Source organism: Bubalus kerabau, chromosome 12 (assembly GCF_029407905.1).
Source record: "Bubalus kerabau isolate K-KA32 ecotype Philippines breed swamp buffalo chromosome 12, PCC_UOA_SB_1v2, whole genome shotgun sequence".
Lineage (NCBI taxonomy): Eukaryota > Metazoa > Chordata > Mammalia > Artiodactyla > Bovidae > Bubalus > Bubalus kerabau.
The window spans coordinates 13,953,510-13,975,939 of NC_073635.1; the positions used below are offsets into that span (position 1 = coordinate 13,953,510).

The following is a 22,430-nucleotide window of genomic DNA, read 5'->3' on the forward strand; positions in this document are numbered from 1 at the left end:
AGTATAGTTGGCTTGTTCGTTCCAGGCCATTTTGTTAGCTGTGTACAAGAAATCAAAAACTAAAATCAATAGTAAGCCTTCAGACACGACTGAAGTGACTTAGCAGCAGCAGACATCTTTATAGCCATTTGACATTGTTGTGACATCAAGTATGGGATACCTTTGTGTTTTGTAAAATATTGGTCCACCACAGAGTAGAAGACAATTCTTTAAAGTGCTTCACCATGCAACATCACTTTCAGTCTACCTCAACCTTAAAAGAATCACTATCTTGATGCATAATACCATGGGTTAGCTTTGTCTCTTAAATATCTAGTCATGTGCATCTGGCTGCTTTCAATCAACACTGTCCCTATGGGATTCATCCCTATTGTAATGTGGAACAATTGTTTGTTCATTCTCATTAATGTAGCAGCCTTAGCAAGGTGTGTACTGTGGACCCCCAGGATTACTCTTTTAGGAATTTATTCTTCCCCTTTTGGTTTTCAGGCCTTCTTTGGGTATACAATGTAATTATTTTTTGAAATCCATGTGTTGGCTCAGATAATAAAGAATCTGCCTGCAATGCAGGAGACCTGGGTTTGATCCCTGGGTTGGCAGGATCCCCTGGAGAAGGAAATGGCAACCCACTCCAGTATTCTTACCTGGAGAATTCTATGGACAGAGGATCCTGGTAGGCTACAGTCCATGGCATCTCAGAGTCGGACCCGATTGAGTAACTATCACACACATTTTGTATTTTGTAGGAAAGTAACAATTTTCAAACTCTTTGGTCTCAGATCAAAAAGTATATCAATAAAAATGATCAACTAGAGAGATCTATCGGAAAAGGCAATGGCAGCCCACTCCAGTACTCTTGCCTGGAAAACCCCATGGATGGAGGAGCCTGGTGGGCTGCAGTCCATGGGGTCGCTACGAGTCAGACATGACTGAGCGACTTCACTTTCACTTTCCCTTTCATGCACTGGGGAAGGAAATGGCAACCCACTCCAGTGTTCTTGCCTGGAGAATCCCAGGGACGGGGGAGCCTGTTGGGCTGCCGTCTATGGGGTCGCACAGAGTCGGACACAACTGAAGCATCCTAGTAGCAGCAGCAGCAGCAGAGAGATCTATGAATTAGAAGAGATTAATTTTCTTCACCTCCAAAATCACTGCAGACGGTGACTGCAACCATGAAATTAAAAGATGCTTGCTTGCTCCTTGGAAGAAAATCTATGATAAACCTAGACAGCATATTAAAAAGCAGAGACATTACTTTGCCTACAAAGGTCTGTACAGTTAAAGCTATGGTTTTTCCAATAGTCATGTTTGGATGTGAGAGTTGGACCATAAAGAAGGCTGAGCACTGAAGAATTGATGCTTTCAAACTGTGATGTTGGAGATGACGAGAGTCCCTTGGACTTCACTGAGAAAAAAAAAACAGTCATTCCTAAAGGAAATCAACTCTTAGTATTTATTGGAAGGACTGATACTGAAGCTGAAACTCCAGTACTTTGGCCACCTAATGGGAAAAGCCAGCTCATTGGAAAAGACCCCGATGCTGGAAAAGAGAGAAGGCAGGAGGAGAAGGGGACGACAGAGGATGAGATGGTTGGATGACATCACTAACTCAGTGGATACGAGTTTGAGCAAGCTCTGGGAGATGGTGAAGAACAGGGAAGCCTGGTGTGCTGCAGTCCTTGGGGTCACAAAGAGTTGGACAGGACTGAACAATGACAAAATTTAAATTCAAAAAGGATAAATATAATATTCTTTTAGGTCCCCAAAATCAACTGTATAAATATAGGAAAGAGACGTGGCAGTGTTTCACATGAAAGAGAGTCATATGGGTATTTTTTATCTCAAAGGCTATAATATTCAACAGTGTAAAAGCCACTAAAAATAAGTCAGTGCATTCTTAAGCTGCATTAAAGGGCATATAGTATCTGTATTATAAGACTGAATATTTCCACAACCTTCTGTACTTGTCACTCATTTATTCTAGTATTACTAGCCAGTCAGTTTTGGGGGGTAATTAGGCAGTAAAGGTTAGTATGGAAAATGCCACATGATAAGGGCTTTTAATAAAATAAAGCATACTAGGGAGACGGACAGAGATTGGCATTTGGAGAGGAGAGAGTTGCAGTATTACTGATAGTCAGCCTAAAAATTCTAAGGAGATCACTGACTCAGTGGACACGAGTTGGAGCAAACTTCAGGAAATGGTGACGGACAGGGAAGCCTGGTGTGCTGCAGTCCATGGGTCGTACAGAGTCGGACATGCCTGAGCAACTGAACAATAAGTTGGGAGCTGGGCAGTGTTCTAGGCACTGGCACTCAGCAGTGGAAAAAGTGATGTTCAGGCAAAGCAGTAAAGGTCATCTGAGATCAAAAACTGTTGGACTACAGTTTCTTCTCAGAGGTATAATAGGAGGTATTCTTGTATTGTGTAATAGGTAGAACCCTTTAGGACTTCTAACTCTAGGTTTCTGTGATTCTCTAATGATCTGATAAACTGAATCAGACTCAAAGTATTCTTCAGAGCCTTCTGTCTCTGTTTATTTTTTTAAATTATATTGAGATATAATTCAAGTACCATATGATTCATCTACTTAAAGTGTACAGTTCACCCAATCAGTCAGTTCAGTTGCTCAGTTGTGTTCGACTTTTTGCAGCACCCCATGGACTGCAGCATGCCAGGTCTGCCTGTCCTTCACCAACTCCCAGAGTCCACCCAAACCCATGTCCATTGAGTCAGTGATGCCATCCAGCCATCACATCCTCTGTCATCCCCTTCTCCTCCTGCCCCCAATCTTTCCCAGCATCAGGGTCTTCTCAAATGAGTCAGGTCCATCAGGTGGCCAAAGTATTGGAGTTTCAGCTTCAGCAACAGCCCTTCCAATGAATATTCAGGACTGATTTCCTTTAGGATGGACTGGTTGGATGTCCTTGCAGTCCAAGGGACTCTCAAGAGTCTTCTCCAACACCACAGTTCAAAAGCATCAATTCTTCGGCACTCAGCTTTCTTTATAGTCCATCTCTCACATCCGTACATGACTATTGGAAAAACCATAGCCTTGACTAGATGGACCTTTGTTGGCAAAGTAATGTCTCTGCTTTTTAATATGCTGTCTAGGTTGGTCATAGCTTTTCTTCCAAGGAGCAAGCGTCTTTTAATTTCATGGCTGCAGTCAACATCTGCAGTGATTTTGGAGCCCAGAAAAATAAAGTCTCTCACTGTTTCCCCATCTACTTCCCATGAAGTGATGGGACCAGATGCCATGATCTTAGTTTTCTGAATATTGAGCTTTAAGCCAACTTTTTCACTCTCTTCTTTCACTTCCATCAAGAGGCTCTTTAGTTCTTCGCTTTCTGCCATAAGGGTGGTGTCATCTGCATATCCGAGGTTATTGACATTTCTCCCGGCAATCTTGATTCCAGCTTGTGCTTCACAGTTCACTAGTCTTGAGTGTATTTATAGATGTGTGCAGCCGTCAGCATAGTCAGTTTTAGAACATTCTCATCCCCTCAGAAGGAACCCTGTCGCCCTGTCGCCCTTTGGCCGCACCCTCACCCGTCGCCCTCCCCCAGCTCTGTGCACCGACCTGTATGTGTGGCCTTGTGCCGGTGCCACGCAGCCTTGACACCCTTTGCGTTGGAATACGTCTTCATTTTCTGAAGTGTGAGTCCTCTTACTTTATTCTTCTTTTGTAGGATTGTTTTGGGTATTCTGGGTCCCCTGCAGTTGTAGGTGAATTTTAGAATCAGCTTGTCAGTTTTGACAAAGTTGACTGGAATTCTGATAGAGATTTTGTTGAATCTGTGAGTCAGCTTAGGGAGTATTGCCTGAGATCTTAATGTTAAATCTCCTTATCCATGGACATGGGATGATTTTTCATTTACTTAGATCTTTAATTCCTTTCAATAATATTTTGTAGTTCCAAAGTGTTTTATTCTTTTTGATGCTGTTGTGAATAAAATTATGTTCTTAACTTTATTTTTGGATTGTTTAATGTGAATGTATAGGAATATCATTCATTTTTAAATATTTGTTTTATATCCTTCAGTCTTGCTGAACTTGTTTATTCCAGTAGGTTTTTTTTTTTTTTTGGTAGCTTCATTTGGATTTTCTAACTATAAGACTATGTCATCTGTGAATAGTTTTATTTCTCCCTTACCAATATGGATGCAATTCATTTCTTTTTCTTACCCATTTTCCCCTGACTAGAATCTCCAGTACAGTATTGAAAAGAAGTTGTAAGAGGGGGCGTTCTTGTCTTGTTTCTGATCTTAATGGAAAAGCATCCAGTTGTCTAATAATGGGTATTAGACGAAGTGTGCTATTATTAGCTGTGGGCCTTCCATAGATAACCTTTATCAGATTAGGAAGTTCCTTTCCAGTTATTGAGCCTTTTTTTCATGAAATGATGTTGGACTTTGTCAAATGCTTTTTATGCATCTATTAAGGTTATTATGATATTTTTGTTTTTTATTCTGTTGATGTAATGAATTACATTAATTGGTTTTTGGCTGTTAAACCAACCTCTCATCCTTGAGAAAAATACCACTTAGTCATGGTGCACAGATATTTTTAACATGTTGTTGGATTTAGTTTGCTAGTATTCTGTTGTGTCTTTTACATTCACATTTGTAAGAAATACTGATCTATAGTTTTCTTGTGATGTCTTTGTTTGGCTTGGTATCAACATAGTATAGGTCTTATAAAACGAGTTAGAAAATTGTTCCTTCCCCTTCCATAAACTATCTGCACCTGGGTTTTCTTTGCATAAATTTTTGATTACTGATTCAGTTTCTTTACTTGTAATAGGTTTATCAGATTATTTGTTTCTTCTTGAGACAGTTTTAGTAATTTATGTCCTTTGAGGAATTTGTCTAATTTTGTAGTTTAGGTTATTGAGATTTTTTTCTTTTTTAATACAGACATTTACAGCTATAATTGCCTTCTTAGCACTACTTAAATTGTAGCCCATAAGTATTTATTTCCCAAATTTGTCCTTGTTATTGATTTTTAGGGGCTTCCCAGGTGGTGCTAGTGGTAAAGAACTCATCTGCCAATGCAGGAGACCTAAGAGATGTAGGTTTGATCCTTAGGTAGGGAAGATCCCCTGGAGGAGGGCATGGCACCCGACTCCAGTATTCTTGCTTGAAGAATCCCATGGACAGAGGAGCCTGGTGAGCTACAGTCCATAGAATCTCAAAGAGTCAAACACAACTGAAGTGACTTAGCACACATGCACACATTGATTTCTAATTTCATTCCGTTGTAGTTGGAGAAGATGATGTATTGCTTCTATCCTTTTAACTTATAGAGGTTTGTTTCATGGCCTAGCATATGATTTCTCCTGATATTCTGTTGTTAGGTGGGGTGTTCTGTGGATGTCTGTCAGGTCTAGTTGGTTTAAGTGTTGTACAAGTCTTCTGCTTCCTTGTTGACCTTCTGTCTAGTTCTATCCTTTATTGAAAGTGGGACATTCTTACTGTCTGTTTCTCTGTTTGTTTTGGTTTCATGTATTTTGATGCTCTGTTAGGAGTGTGTGTGTGTGTGTGTGTGTGTTTATGTGCACACACGCATACATGTGCACTCAGTCACTCGGTCTTGTCCAACTGTTTGTGGCCCTATGGACTGTAGTGCACCTACAGAGAAGTGACAGGCTTCTCGGTCCATGAGATTTTCCAAGCAAGAATACTGGCGTGGGTGCCATTTCCTTCTCCAGGGGATCTTCCTGACCCCGAGATTGAACCCTGTTCTCTTGAGTCTCCTACATTGTCAGGAGGATGCTTTACCACTGCACCACCTGAGTATAATTGTTCTATCTCTTTGTTGTTCAGTCACTCAGTCATGTCCAACTCTCTGCAACCCATGGACTGCAGCATGAAGTCCATGTTATATCTCTAGTAACATTTTTTGTTATAAAATCTCATATGAGTATAGCCATTCTAGCTTTTCCATAGTTGGTGTTTCATGATACATTTTTTCCCGGTTCTTTTATTTGTGATTTTGAATCTAAGGTCTGTCTCAAGACTTCCCTGGTGGTCCAGTGGTTAAGACATAGTCTTTCCACTGCAAGGGGCACAAATCTGATCCCTGTTCAGGGAGCTAAGATAGTGCATGCTGTACAGCACAGCCAAAATAATCATAATAAAATTATTTTTATTATTTTATTTAATATCTGTCTCCTGTAAAAGGACTATTGTTGGATCATGTTGTTTTAATCCAACCTGACAATGTTATGACTAATTGGATTGTTAATCCATTCACATATGTTATTGATATAGTTTGATGTATGTCTGCATTTGCTTTTTGTTTTTTGTCTTGTGTCTTTTTTGCCCCTCTGTTTTTCTTCCTTTCTGTTTTCTTTTGTACTGAGTGAATATTTTCTAATGTAATATTTTGATTTTATTACTTCATTATTTTTGAGGGTTTTTTAAAGTGATTGCTCTAGGATCTAACCATATACATCTTAAGTTTTCAGAATCAGCTTCAGATTTAGACAGGCTTAATTATTGTACTATATATAGAAATAATACTTCAATACTCCCCCCTTTTATGGTATTACTGTTTTACATATAACATCTGCTAATGTCACAAGCCTAACAGTACATTTTAGAATCATTACTGTCTGCTGTCATCTTCTCAGTCTGTAACACCTTCGCTCTTACATAGCTCCTTTGTGCTATTAATACCACATATGATATGCATGGATTACATTTCTATATGCTATAGGCCCAATAATATGTTTTATGCATATTATTTTATACCATTACTTTTTCCATCAGCCAAGAGAAAAAAGAAAATTAGGCATTTATATTGTCTTTTATAATTACACAGTTATATTACTAGTACTCTTTGTAGATATCAATTTAAATTACCATTTGAGGTCACTTTCTTTTAACCTAAAGAATTTCCTTTATTTATTCTAAAGTGGATCTGTTAACAGTAAATTCTTTGAGTTTTTGCTTATCTAGGATGCTGTTTCACCTTTGTCTCTGAATAACAGCTTTATTGAATAACGGGCTCTTGGTCCACAGCTTTTTCTTTGAGGACTGTGATTATGTTATTCCACGGCCTTCCTGTCCTCCATGGTTTCTGCTAAATTAGCCTTTTATCGTATTGGGCTTCCATTATAAGTGACACATTGTCTTTCTTTTGCTACTATTAAAAGGTAAACCGAGGCATATTAAAAATTTTAAGAGTCTATTTGAGCAAAAATTGACTTGAATTTGGCAGCACCAAACTGGAAGTGGTGAGGAGCCCTCTAGAGGAAAGACTTTCATGGAAGAGGCAGAGCAAACAAGGAGTTACTTGATTGGCTATAGCATAAGAATTTGCTTTACTTGGAAAGTCCTAGTTGGCTCTGTGTGATTAGTTGTGCTTGGGTTTTAATCTCTTAATGTTGAGAGACTTATTGGCTTAGGGTTTAGTTTGATTCTAAGGCACTAAAGCCACCTCAGTCTAATGGCCTCTCTGTTTATTTATTTTAATGATACCTTCCATATTTTCTCCTTGTCTTTGACTTTTAGCATTTTTTTATGGTGTGTGTTTTAGGTCTTATTAGATTAATCCTACTTGGAGTTTGAGATTCTTGGGTATGTAGGTTATTGTTTTTCAATAACCTTGGAAAGTTTTTAGCTACTATTTCTTTAAAGACTTTTTCCCCTCCTTTCCTCTCCTGGTACTCCCATTTCATGTAATTTATGGATTTCACGATGTCCTACATTTCTCTGAGGTTATGGTTTTTTCCCCTTCATTCCTTTTCTCTCTGATGTCAGCTTACATACTATCAATCACTGTATCTTCAAATTCACTAGTTCTGTCTTATGCCAATTCAGATCTTCTCTTGAGCCCTTCTAGTAATTTTTTAAAAACTTTTAGTTCTGTGAATGTATGGTTCTGTGAATGTATAATGTAAAATTTTAGTTCTGTGAATGTATAATGGCTACTTTGGAATCGTTTCCCATAAATCCAACGTTTGGTCACTCTCACAGGTAGTTTCATGGCTTTTTTCATGATGTATACATGGGTCGTACTGCCGTACTTGCCTGCTCCTTCACATGCCTTGAAATACTTTGTTAGAAGCTGAATATATTAGATTATATATTATAGCAGCTCTGGTCCGCCACCCTTTCACTGATGATGAAGGCTTGTTATTTTGTTTGTTTATTTGTTTAGTAACTGGCTGGATTCTTTTAATGAAGTAGCCTAAGGCCTTCTCAGAATGCCTTTCCTGTTTGGAACCACCATGCCTTGAGGACTAGGAAAAGAGTTTTCAAGGTCCCAGTATTTATTCTAAGGGAGCCAGGCCCAGGGTAGAGCTTCTGATCCACTTTCCTGTGCCTGAGCCTCAGCACTGGGGATCTGGGGGCCGGAAGAGCAATATTCAGGTCCACCCAGCCCTTCCCAGAAAGAGTCCTCTGTGCAGGAGCTGGGGAGGGAGGGAGCCCTGTGTTCTGACTGCAGCAGGCCAGTGTGGAGTCTCTGCCTTGCTGAGTGGAGAGGGGGAAAGGAACGAGCCATTTCCCACGGACTCCTGCCTCTCTTACTGAATTTTCATACTTTAATTCTTTTTTATTTGTGTTTTGAAGACCGTTTCTAGAGGCTTCCAGTGGTTGGGAGTTTATGGTATAGTATTGACCAGTTGCATTGGGAAGTCGGTCAGTGGAACTCCTCATTCTGGAAGTCAGTCTCCTATATGCTGCTTCGTGATTTTAACATCTTTCTTTTGAGAAGGGTGGGTGAACTTTAAGAACCCTTCAAATCAGCAGATGGCAATGCTTTTTACTTCAGTCTTACAGACTTGGGATGTAGAAATTCATGTTTTAATCAGAGTTAAGTGTAAGTAAGTAAGTGTTAGTCGCTCAGTCATGCCTGACTCTTTGCGACTCATGGACTGCAGCCCACCAGGCTCCTCTGTCCATGAGATTTTCCAGGCAAGGATACTGGAGGGGGTTGCCATTTCCTTCTCCAGGGGATCTTCCCAACCCAGGGATTGAACCCGGGTTTCCTGCACTGCAGGCAGATTCTTTACCAACTGAGCTACAAGGGAAGCCTAAGGATTATGTAAATCTGTATAAAGAAGACCCAAGGATAAAAGAGAACTTAATCTTCAAATTGGTGTATTTTCTATGAAACTCACATTAGTAATAAATTATACAGCCATACCTCAAAGATACTGGATTCAGTTCCAAACCACCCGAATAAAACAAATACTGCAATAAAGCAAGTCACACAGATATTTTGGTTTCCCAACACATAGAAAAATTATGTTTATGTTTTTACTATACTGTTGTCTGTTAAGTGTGAAATAGCGTTATGCTTAAAAAACAGTGTATACAATGGAATAATTTACTCAGTTATAAAAAAGAACACATTTGAGTCAGCTCTAATGAGGTGGATGAAACTGGAGCCTATTATACTGAGTGAAGTAAGTCAGAAAGAAAAATACCAATACAGTACATTAATGCATATGTATCGTATTTAGAAAGATGATAATGACAACCCTATATGCAAGACAGCAAAAGAGACACAGATATAAAGAACAGACTTTTGGACTCTGTGGGAGAAGGTGAGGGTTGGATGATTTGAGAGAATAGCTTTGAAACATGTATATTACCATATGTGAAACAGATGACCAGTCCAAGGTCGATGCATGAAACAGGGCACTCAAAGCTGGTGCACCGGGACAACCCAGAGGGATGGGATGGGGAGGGAGCTGGGAGGGGGGTTCGGGACGGGGAAACACATGTACACCTGTGGCTGATTGAATATATGGCAAAAACCACCACAATAAAGTAATTAGCCTCCAATTAAATAAGTAAATTGTAAAAAATAGTGTATATATGTACTGTAATTAAAAAATAAACCTGCTATAAAAATGGCACCAATAGACTTACTTGACACAGGGTTGCCACAGACCTTCAATTTGTAAAAACTCAGTATCTGCAAAGTGCAATAAAGCAAAGTCTGATCAATCAAGGCCTACCTGTACCTAACCTGGCAGCAGTTGCTAGTTGTAGACTATTTGCTTATTTTCTCTTGTGCTGGTTAGGATTTTTTTTACCCAGATGTTTTTCAGATGTTTCTTTCTAGAGATGTTTATCCACTCCTAACACATTAGTTTGTTCTATTTTCTGTGTCTCTGGAGTGATTTTACTTTAGTGAAACTGGTCCTTGATGCAAGAAGATAAGGGAATGGTGATTCACCACTTCCTTCTCCCCATCAGGGACACACGTCTCAAGTCCCTGCTGTGTACTCAGCGAGATCTAAGGTGTGATTTCTCTTCAAGATATTTATTATCTAATGAGTAGATAAGCATATATTAATATTTTAAAAGTAAACCACAAGGTGTGATTTTACAATCTTCCCAAGAAGGAAAGGGCTTCTCAGGTGGCACAGTGGTAAAGAACCCATCTGCTGATGCAGGAGATGAGAGATGCGAGTTGGATCCCTGGGTTGGGAGGATCCCCTAGAGGAAGGCATAGCAACTCACTCCAGTATTCTTGCCTGGGGAATCCCATGGACTGAGGAGAATGGTGGGCTATTGTCCATAGGGTCAGTCTCCAAGTGACTTAGCACACTCAACAAGGAAGAGGACCCAGGATGGGGTTACAGGCTTAAAGAAAGTAGAAAGGGTTTACAACAACCAAATGTTTAACATGGTAGAAATTTAATAAACAAATAATTATGTAACCAAAGTGAGAGACAGCATGGTATGGTAACCTTCCTGGGAGTCCTGACCCTACCTCATTTTAACTCTGTGGCTAGGGTTGGGCAGGTAACTAAACTTCTTTGTGATTCAGTCTCTTTAGGTAAGGAAAATAAGAACTGAGCAACTACAAAGGATAGTTGGATGAGCCAAATGAAATAATACATTAGAATAATGCCTAATTACTATCCTCATCACCATGGTCTTCATCACAGGTTTTCTGAGCCCCAGTGATTTTTGGATAGTATTAATTGGTAGTGTCATCAGACTTCACAGAGGTCAACATATCTCTAGTGTTTAATAAAGTTTTAAAAACTTAAATATACCTGCATAAAAGTACACAGCTCATTAAATATACAGCTTGATGCATTATCATGAAGTGAATCCATTTACGTAGTCAGTACCCAGATTATGACAGAAAACAACAAAATTCTGTAAAGCAGTTATCCTTCAATTAAAAGGATTTTAATTTTACGTAGTCAGTACCCAGATTATGACAGAAAACAACAAAATTCTGTAAAGCAGTTATCCTTCAATTAAAAAATACATTAATGAAAAAAAAATAAAATTGCACAAAGCTTTGTCCTCATGTACATTTCCGGTCATTCCCCACTCACCAAAGATGACCACTGTTTTAGTTTTTATTGCCATAGATAAGCTTTGCCTGTTCTTGAACTTTATATATATATATATATCGTCTAAGTGTATAGTCTTCTATGCTTTGCCTTTTCTCATTTTATTATCTTTGTGAAATTCATTCATGCAGCAGTGAATCCTGTAGTAATTCATTGATTCTTTTTGCTGCATAGTATTTCATTACATGAATGCTGCTACTGCTGAGTCGCTTCAGTCATGTCCAACTCTGTGCAACCCCATAGACGGCAGCCCACCAGGCTCCGCCGTCCCTGGGATTCTCCAGGCAAGAACACTGGAGTGGGTTGCCATTTCCTTCTCCAATGCATGAAAGTGAAAAGTGAAAGTGAAGTCGCTTAGTTGTGTCCTACTCTTCGCGACCCCAGCCTACCAGGCTCTTCCGTCTATGGGATTTTCCAGGCAAGAGTACTGGAATGGGGTGCCAGTGCCTTCTCCATCATTACATGATGAATATCCTGCCGTTTATCCATTTTTTCTTTGCAGTTTCTTTTCTCTCTTTTGTTACCTGACTTTTGGGAACATCCTATACTCTTTTGTTCTAGATACGAGTCCACTGTATTACATATATCTTTTCTCTTTGGCTTGTTTTTGCCCACCTTTACTGATGTTCATTCATTAATAGAAATTTTTAATACTGTTACAGATCAGTTATAGTTGAAACTTTACCTTTATAATTATTGCTTTTATTGTTTAGGAAATTTTTGCCTGTCTCAAAGTCATGAAGTCAATTTCTGCAAACGTTATTATCTTACCTAGTTACATCTTAGAATGGGATTTTGTATATGGTGTGAGATAAGGGTAAAGTTTCAGTTGTTTTTATATAGATAACCAAGTGGTCTGGCACTATTTGTTGGAATTATTTCTCTATTTCCTTTCATCTTCCCTTGATTAATTTCTTGTGCCAATCTCCATGATGTTTTAATTATCTAGCTTTATAACAAATCCTCATTTCTGGTATATAAACTCTTTATATATTTTGTTATTTAAGATTTGTGAGGGGTGGGCTATGTTTGGCCCTTTACATTTTAATGTAAGTTAGGAACTGCCTCATCAGTTTGCATATGCACGTTCACAATTCACACACTAACCTCCTAGGATATGATTCAGTTCAGTTCAGTCGCTCAGTCGTGTCCGACTCTTTGCGACCCCATGAATCGCAGCACTCCAGGCTTCCCTGTCCATCACCAACTCCCGGAGTTCACTCACACTCATGTCCATCGAGTCCGTGATGCCATCCAGCCATCTCATCCACTGTCGTTCCCTTCTCCTCCTGCCCCCAATTCCTCCCAGCATCAGAGTCTTTTCCAATGAGTCAACTCTTCACATGAGGTAGCCAAAGTATTAGAGTTTCACCTTAAGCATCAGTCCTTCCAAAGAACACCCAGGACTGATCTCCTTCAGAACGGACTGGTTGAATCTCCTTGCAGTCCAAGGGACTCTCAAGAGTCTTCTCCAATACCACAGTTCAAAAGCATCAATTCTTCGGCGCTCAGCTTTCTTCACAGTCCAACTCTCACATCCATACATGACCACTGGAAAAACCATAGCCTTGACTAGACAGACCTTTGTTGGCAAAGTAATGTCTCTGCTTTTGAATATGCTATCTAGGTTGGTCATAACTTTCCTTCCAAGGAGTAAGCGTCTTTTAATTTCATGGCTGCAGTCACCATCTGCAGTGATTTTGGAGCCCCCCAAAATGAAGTCTGACACTGTTTCCACTATTTCCCCATCTATTTCCCATGAAGTGATGGGACCAGATGCCATGATCTTAGTTTTGAGATCTTAGTTTTAAAGCTTGAATGTTGAGCTTTAGCCAACTTTTTCACTCTCCTCTTTCACTTTCAGCAAGAGGCTTTTTAGTTCTTCTTCACTTTCTGCCATAAGGGTGGTGTCATCTCATATCTGAGGGTATTGATATTTCTCCCAGCAATCTTGATTCCAGCTTATGCTTCTTCCAGCCCAGCGTTTCTCATGATGTACTCTGCATATAAGTTAAATAAGCAGGGTGACAATATATGATTGGGATCACTATAAATCTGTAAGTCGGTATGGAGCAAATTGACATCTTTACAATAGTGATTTTTCAAATCCATGAACAAGACATCCTTTCATTTATTTCAGTTCAGTTCAGTCACTCAGTCGTGTCCAACTCTTTGTGACCCCATTGACTGCAGCACACCAGGCCTCCCTGTCCATCATCAACTCCCAGAGCTTATTGAAACTCATGTCCATCGAATCAGTGATGCCATCTGACCATCTCATCCTCTGTTGTCCCCTTTTCCTCCTGCCTTCAATCTTTCCCAGCATCAGGGCCTTTTCAAATGAGTCAGCTCTTCACATCAGGTGGCCAAAGTATTGGACTCTCAGCTTCAGCATCAGTCCTTCCAATGAATATTCAGGGCTGATTTCCTTTAGGATGGACTGGTTGGATATCCTTGCAGTCCAAGGGACTCTCCAGAGTCTTCTCCAACACCACAGTTCAAAAGCATCAGTTCTTCGGCTTCAGCTTTCTTTATAGTCCAATTATCACATCCATACATGACTACTAGAAAAACCATAGCTTTGACTAGATAGACCTTTGTTAGCAAAGTAATGTCTCTGCTTTTTAGTATGCTGCCTAGGCTCGTCATAACTTTCCTTCCAAGGAGCAAGCGTCTTTTAATTTCATGGCTGCAATCACCATCTGCAGTGATTTTGGAGCCCGAGAAAATAAAATCTCTCACTGTTTCTACTGTTTCCCCATTTATTTGCCTTGAAGTGATGGGACCAGATGCCATGATCTTAGTTTTCTGAATGTTGAGCTTTAAGCCAACTTTTTCACTCTCCTCTTTCACTTTCATCAAGAGGCTCTTTAGGTCTTCTTTGCTTTCTGCCATAAGGGTGGTGTCATCTGCATATCTGAGGTTATTGATATTTTTCCCAGCAATCTTGATTCCAGTTTGTGCTTCATCCAGGCCAGCATTTCTCATGATGTAGTCTTCATATAAGTTAAATAAGCAGGGTGACAATATACAGCCTTGATGAACTCCTTTCCTGATTTGGAACCATTCTGTTGTTTCATGTCCAGTTCTAACTGTTGTTTCCTGACCTGCATACAAATTTATCAAGAGGCAGGTCTCGTGGTCTGGTATTCCCATCTCTTTAAGAATTTTCCAGTTTGTTATGGTCCACACAGTCAGAGGCTTTGGCATAGTCAATAAAGCAGAAGTAGATGTTTTTCTGGAACTCTGTTGCTTTTTCGATGATTCAGTGGATGTTAGCAGTTTGATCTCTGGTTCCTCTGCCTTCGCTAAATACAGCTTTAACATCTGGAAGTTCTTGGTTCACGTACTGTTGAAGCCTCACTTGGAGAATTTTGAGCATTACTTTGCTAGCGTGGGAGATGAGTGCAATTGTGCGGTAGTTTGAACATTCTTTGGCATTGCCTTTCTTTGGGATTGGAATGAACACTGACCTTTTCCAGTCCTGTGGCCACTGCTGAGTTTTCCAAATGTGCTGGCATATTGAGTGCAGCACTTTCACAGCATCATTTTTTAGTATTGGAAATAGCTCAACTATAATTCCATCACCTCCACTATCTTTGTTTGTAGTGATGCTTCCTAAAGCTCACTTGATTTCACATTCCAGGATGTCTGGCTCTAGGTGAGTCATCATACCATCATGATTATTTGGGTCGTGAAGATCTTTTTTGTATAGTTCTTCTGTGTGTTCTTGCCACTTTTTCTTAATATCTTCTGCCTCTGTTGGGTCCATACCATTTCTGTCCTTTATTGTTCTCATCTTTGCATGAATTGTTCCCTTGGTATGTCTAATTTTCTTGAAGGGATCTTTAGTCTTTCCCATTCTGTTGTTTTCCTCTATTTCTTTGCACTGATCGCTGAGGAAGGCTTTCTTATCTATCCTTGCTATTCTTTGGAACTCTGCATTTAGAGGTTATAACTTTCCTTTTCTCCTTTGCCTTTCACTTCTCTTCTTTTCACAGCTATTTGTAAGGTGTCCTCAGACAACCATTTTGCCTTTTTGCATTTCTTTTCCATGGGGATGGTCTTGCTCCCTGTCTCCTGTACAATGTCACGAACCTCCGTCCATAGTTCTTCAAGCACTCTGTCTATCAGATCTAATCCCTTGAGTCTATTTCTCACTTCCACTGTATAATCGTAAGGGATTTGATTTAGGTCATACCTGAACAGTGTGTTCATTCTCTTGGCAAAACTCTATTAGCCTTTGCCCTACTTCATTCTGTACTCCAAGGCCAAATTTGCCTGTTACTCCAGGTGTTTCTTGACTTCCTACTTTTGCCTTCTAGTCCCCTATAATGAAAAGGACATCTTTGTTGGGTGTTATTTAGGTTACTTTATTTCAATGAGATTTTTCAGTTTGTAGTTATGCATCATTTGTTAGATTTGTTCCTAGGTGTGGATTATTCAAATGCTATTATATATTGTGTTGTTTTAAAAGTGTACACTATATACTTATTTCTAGGACATAAAAATTTAATTTTTGTTTATATTGCTGTCATATCCACCATTTTGTTAGATTTAGTTATTAATTCTGTGATTTTGTCTTTAGAGCATTTTGATTTTTTTGCTTACTCAGTCATTCGATTTATGAAGAATGATAGTTTCTTTCTTTTTAGTCCTTTGGGGGAGGGAGTGGAGGGGGACGTTGATTATAACGGCCAGAAACTCCAATAAAGTGTTAAATAGAAATGATAGTAGATATCTTTCCTTGTTGCTTATCTCAGAGCCAAAGGTTTCTGCATTTTACTACTAAGTATGATATTTGCTATATTTCTTTTGATAACTTCCTCTCACATAAAAGAAGTTTCCCTCTATTCTTAGCTTACTTAAAATTTTTATCGCGAGTGTACATTTTCTGCATTTGTTTAAGTGATTATACATGTATTCTTCCTTATGTTGATGTAATGAATTAAATTGATTAATTTTCTAATGTTAAAGCCAGTCTTGGATTTCTGATATAAACCTAACTTGGTTATGAATTTAGTCTGATTTGATAAGCTGATATTTGCTTTTGCATCTGTGTTTATCTTGTGATATATTTTTTATCAGAGTTTGTCTCAAAGAATGCTACTCATAAAAAGAATTAAAATGTTTTCTTTTTCTTCTATTTTTTTCAGAAAAATTTACTGATACACCTATCCTGGCCAGAATTCTTATCTGTGGGAAGGTTTTTAGTTACAGATTCAGTTTCTTAAATAGTTACAATTCTCTTGATTTTTCCATTTCTTCTTGTATCATTTTATCTTGATACATTATTTTTCTTAGAATTTATTTCATTTAAATTTTAAATGCATTGCTAGGAACTTGATTAGTTTTTCTCAGAAATCTAACCTTTGGCTTGGTTAATTATCTTGAATGCTAATTTCTATTGTGATATTTTCCTTGATGCTTAGGTAATTTACAAGTATATTGATTAATTTCCAAACATTGTAATTCCCTATCTGTATTACTGATTTTCAGTTTAATTCTACCATCGTTAATTCATGTATCGGTACTTCTCAAACTGTCTTGATAGAGGACTTGTTTTTTGTTTTCCCAATCTCTGTTGGGCTGGTAACTTTTGTAAAATATAACAAAAATGATTTTATTAGAAAATTGAAATAAAAAGACATACAAGATCTAAGCCCTAATTTTTCATCATTAGATTCTGCAGATGCACGGTATTATGTTTGGCTGTAGTATTTGCTGAACACTTGCTCTCAGTTTCTAAACCTAGTTTAGTTCAGTAACTCACTGTGGTTCAGTAACACCTGTACCCCAGCACTGATCCATGGAACTGAATTCAAGTAGCACTGCTTATTGTGATTTGAGTCTTTGAAGTTTGTTGAAACTTGCTTTAGAGCTCAGCACATGTTGACTTCAGTAAATGTTCTGTGTGCTGTTTAAAAGGAGGTCACTCTGCAGTTGTAGGGTGGAGTGCTTTCTGTATGTCATTTAGATCAAGTGTGTTCAGTATTTCTTTTTATCTAACCCTTCCATGGATTACTGAGAGAGGTATATTAAATCTCTCATTGATTATGGATTCATGTGTTTCCCCTTTTAGTTCTGTCCTTGTTTTTCTTATGTATCTTAAACCTATGTTATCAGTTCAGTTCGGTCACTCAATCATGTCCGACTCTTTGCGACCCCATGAACCGTGGCACGCCAGGCCTCCCTGTCCATCACCAACTCCCGGAGTTCACTCAAACTCACGTCCATCGAGTCGGTGATGCCATCCAACCATCTCATCCTCTGTCGTCCCCTTCTCCTCCTGCCCCCAATCCCTCCTAGCAAGAGGGTCTTTTCAAATGAGTCAGCTCTTCGTCAGGTGGCCAAAATATTGGGGTTTCAGCTTCAACATCAGTCCCTCCAGTGAACACCCAGGACTGATTTCCTTTAGGATGGACTGGTTGGATCTCCTTGCAGTCCAAGGGACTCTCAAGAGTCTTCAACACCACAGTTCAAAATCATCAGTTCTTCGGCGCTCAGCTTTCTTTATAGTCCAACTCTCACATGCATACATGACTACTCGATAAACCATAGCCTAGACTAGATGGACCTTTGTTGACAAAGTAATATCTCTGCTTTTTAATATGCTGTCTAGGTTGGTCATAACTTTCCTTCCAAGGAGTAAGCGTCTTTTAATTTCATGGCTGCAGTCACCATCTGCAGTGATCTTTGGAGCCCCCGAAAATAAAGTCAGCCGCTGTTTCCACTGTTTCCCCATCTATTTGCCACGAAGTGATGGGACCAGATACCATGATCTTAGTTTTCTGAATATTGAGCTTTAAGCCAACTTTTTCAGTCTCCTCTTTCACTTTCATCAAGAGGCTCTTTAGTTCTTCACTTTCTGCCATAAGGATGGTGTCATCTGCATATCATATGTTATCAGATGTATTCAAATTTAAGATTGGCCCTTTTAACACTTTGAAATTTCTCCCTTTTATTGCTAGTGTTGGATTTTGCCTTAAAGTGTACTTCATCTGATAATTAACATACCAGTGCCAACTTTACTTTCATTGGTGTATGCCTTTTTAAATTGCTTTAGAAAGATTGTCTCAAATAAAAAAAAAAAGGTGGTATCTTGTAAACCAACATATAGTTTGCTGGTTAGTTTATTCATCAACCATATTGAGATATAATTTGCATACAATAAAATATATATGTAAATGCATGGTTTGATGAGATTTGACAAATACATACACGCATGTAACACTAGCATAATGAAGACATAGAACATTTCAAAGCTGAAAAGGTTCCTTGGGGTTCTTTCTCATTGCTAGTCTCTGCTCCATCTTGAGCAGTCACCATTCTACTTCTCTCACTGTAGATGTGTTTCATGCAAGTGGGATTGTGTCGTATGTACTATTTTGTGTCTGATTTCTTTGAAGACAAGAAGCAGTGCAGAATGTTGGACTGATCACAGCACATTTCCTTATCTCTAGGATCTTGACACTCAAGTCCTGGCTGACTTGGTAGACCTCCAGTGCCTTCATACTGCTGTGTTTGAATTGTATTGAAGTGTTCTAGTTGGTATCAGTGGGAGCGGTGGTCTAAAACCTAATAGTCCACGAAAGCCCAAAGCTGAAGAGCTCCAGTAGTCATATAGTGAAAGTACAAAGGTTCCGAGATCGAGTTTGAGGGTGAGTTTTCTAATTAAATGGAATCCAAGAAATCTGAACAGGACTGAAAGATTCAAAAGTGTATTTTTTCCATTAAATAAAGGATATGTATCCTATATATTTTCTGTCAGTTGAGATTTAGTGCCAGAAACAAGGTGTTTTAAGCAGAAGAGCATTTAGTGCAGGAAATGAATGGTTATAAATTGTTGGGAGGTCTAAAGGAGTAAATTTTAGGCTTGGCTTGCAAAAATGGCTCTGCTGGTAATTACAGAGCTGCTCCGTCAGAGGAGCTCTCGTTGACTGCCTCAGGGACCACCGCTAGAGCGTACAAAAAGCTTAGTTGCTGCCAGCACACCACCACGATCCCGCTTGCGAGCGGCAGTAAAAAGAGGCCCAGCAAGAAAGCCTTTCTCTTTTCTGCTTTCCAGATCTCACAGGAGTGCCTCCCACTGACAGATGCTAATTTGAACCAAGCACTGTTCAGTGGGAATATGTATGTGTGTGTGCATGCACGTGTGTTGGTTGCTCAGTCATGTCCAACTCTTTGCGACCCTGTGGACTGTAGCTCCTCTGTCCATGGAGTTCTCCAGGCAAGAATAGTGGAGTGGGTTGCCATTCCCCTCTCCAGGGGATCTTCCCGACCCAGGGATCGAACCCAGGTCTCCTGCATTGCAGGTGGACTCTACCACTGAGCCACCAGGGAAGCCCCCAAAGGGAGTATAGCAATTGTAATTTTTGGCTTAGGAACTTTGCCCGGTTTTAGGAAGATAGAATAAGGGTAGAATGAGAACTGAACCCAGAGTTTCAGCGATGCACGTAAGTGAAAAGTCCAGTATCGCACTAAGAGGGTGAGGGGAATTCAGTGTTGTTTTGAGTAAACTGTCAGTCGTTTCCTCTAGCATTGCCATCAGTAAATATAATGTTTAATGAGACTTTCGATCTTCTGTGCTTTTTTTTTTCTTTCTGCTAACTGAGCATATTATGGCCGATGATTGAAATATCCAGAATGCATTTCAGTCAATCAAAGGTTATGTTTGAGTTCAATTAATATTTTAATATTTGTGGAGGGTATACAAGATGCCTGGCATTACCTTGGTAACTCTAAAAATGGAAACAGCTTATCACCAAGAGTGACATTACCTAATTCTGAGATCATTTTCAAAGATAATCCTGATATCAGTTTATTTCATAACCAAGCACATATGGAAACTTGTATCGGTTTCATTTCTGATTCTTACTGTGATTCAAGGACACTCTGATATATTCGTTCAGTAAGTGCTTATAGCAATTCAGATCTTGATGTGAAAATGTCAGTGATCTCCTCAAGGGTGGAAAGCTAACTATAGCTCCTTGAGCGCCACCCTTCCTTTGCTGATTCATTTCCTGCTTCCTTTTTCCTTCTCAAATGGGTGGTGTGATATCAGTAAAAGGCCCGGATAAAGTCAGCACAGTGCACACGCCACTGCTGTCTAGATGTTTTTTGTGTGTGTGGTTTGTTGTGAGCCACTCAGGTCTTAAGATGTTTTCAACAGCTGTGGATCATTTGTACTCAAGGGGGAGAATAAAAAATAAAACACAAACACAGAGAGACTGGTGAGCTGGACTGTTAGCTTGAGTGTTAAGCATGAAAGTGTTCAGGACTAGAAGTTAGAAGGTGTATGATGCTTAAATATTTTTAGTGTGACAGTTTGGGGCCAGTATTTTTATATGTAAGGGAGCTCCTGTTTGTCATTTATAACGATTCTGAATTTGAAATTCACCTCAGTTTTCCTCTTGCTCTTTATATTAGAAATAATTCGTTGTGAAGAATTATGAAAACTGACTTCATTTTATTTAAGGCGCAGTGATGCTGTCTGTGCTCCCTAAGTATTCTAATGGCACTGTGTCAGAGAGCAGGGGGCATACCCTTTAACGTTATTTTTATTATCACTGATTTATTATCATATTATTTACTAATATTGACCAATATTAGTCAAATACTTTTAGAGCTGGGTAGTATATAGTTGCCTTTTTAACTTATTTTTATGAAAATGTATGGTTTGATAAAACTTTGAAGGCACCCTTGGATTGCTTCATCTCCTTCAGAAAGATAACTTCCTTCATAGAAGAATCTTCTTTCCTTAAAAACAAACAGAAAAAAATACATCTTGGAGAAGGACTGTTATTTTATTTACCTAACCATCCACTTCAGAAAATTCTCTGGTCAGATATTTGGCATTTGAAAGGTAATGTCTGACCAGTGAAATGTTTGAGTGTGTTTTAAATTACTCCTGATCATAAGTTTATTTTTCTCAGAGATTATCGTTGACTGTTAGGTATCTGTAGTGCTTCACTGAACGAGTTTAATTTATACTGTTGTGATTTCTAGAGAGCTTATAAAATAATTTGTCAGGGCATGAATGTGTGGGAAAATATCAGAGACGTCTAATTGAGTGTTTTTCTTTATTTGAGACTTTAAAAAATGTCAATAGTGAAGTGTCTTTTAATCCATTTTCTTTTCTTTGTCCTCTCAGGTGGATCTCCTTACTTAGCAACCAAAATTAATGAAGCAAAAGACTTGCTAGAAGCAACCACCAAACACTGATGGATGCTCAAGGACCACTCTGAAGGAGAAGAAGGGGGACCTTATAAAAGTTGTCCTGCAAATTAGTCTAAACCATGGCATTCACAATTTTCATATGTGTACCGACCACAGCCATTTCTTCCATGTCTAAGCTATGTAATAATAAAAGATGAACAGTCTAGCTTTGTATTATCTTTCAAAGGAGCACATGGAAATTCTAGCACTGATCTTTCCCCCTCCTTTTCTTCCTCTCTCTGATAGTCATACATTTGAAGACTTCTATTACTAAGTTCCCCCAACCCCAGCCCCTGCAGCAGTATCATTATCAGTAAGAGTGTAGAATTTTTTGCTGCTTATATTTATGCTCGCATTATCCCTTGTTTCTTCAAAGGAATTTAGCACTCTGCCTACGTGAAGTGCTTTAAATGTTATGAGACGAAACCCTGACTGCCACCCCAGGAAAGTGAACTGAAGCTTGATGGAATTTACTAAAGGGTGTTTTGTAAAGCAGTGGTTAGGAAAGAACGCTGCTCTCCCAGAGATCCCACGGCTGTAGCATGAGAACTTGGAGAGCTGCTAAAATGATTAAAGGTTTACAGAATGAGCCCTGTGAGGAAAGCCTGGAAATTGCTGGGAGAAGTCTGAGGGATTCGTACTTAATTATATAGTCTTCTGGTGCTGTGTATTTATTCAATTATGCATTCTACAAATATTTATTTACCACCTGTAGCGGGTGAGGCACTGTAGGGGTCCTCAAGAGTTCCAGGTGTGAACCAGGCACGGATCCTGACCCAAAGGAACTTGAATTTAGAGGAAAGATAAACCACAGGAGTACTATTAGAGAGGCACAGATGATATGCAAAGAAGTGCAAAATAAAAGACTTTTAT

At 39.1% G+C, this 22,430-nt stretch overlaps 1 protein-coding gene across 1 annotated transcript in view; it reads left to right on the plus strand.

Annotated features, from left to right (window-relative positions):
* DNAJC15 (DnaJ heat shock protein family (Hsp40) member C15) overlaps positions 1-21,721 on the plus strand; it is a 76,054-nt gene extending 54,333 nt beyond the window's left edge. Inside the window, exon 6 of the mRNA XM_055541997.1 lies at positions 21,493-21,721. Within this exon, the coding sequence (XP_055397972.1) occupies positions 21,493-21,563 (71 nt within the window). The 3' untranslated portion in view covers positions 21,564-21,721. The remainder of the gene's footprint in view (positions 1-21,492) is intronic.
* Positions 21,722-22,430: the final 709 nt, after the last annotated feature.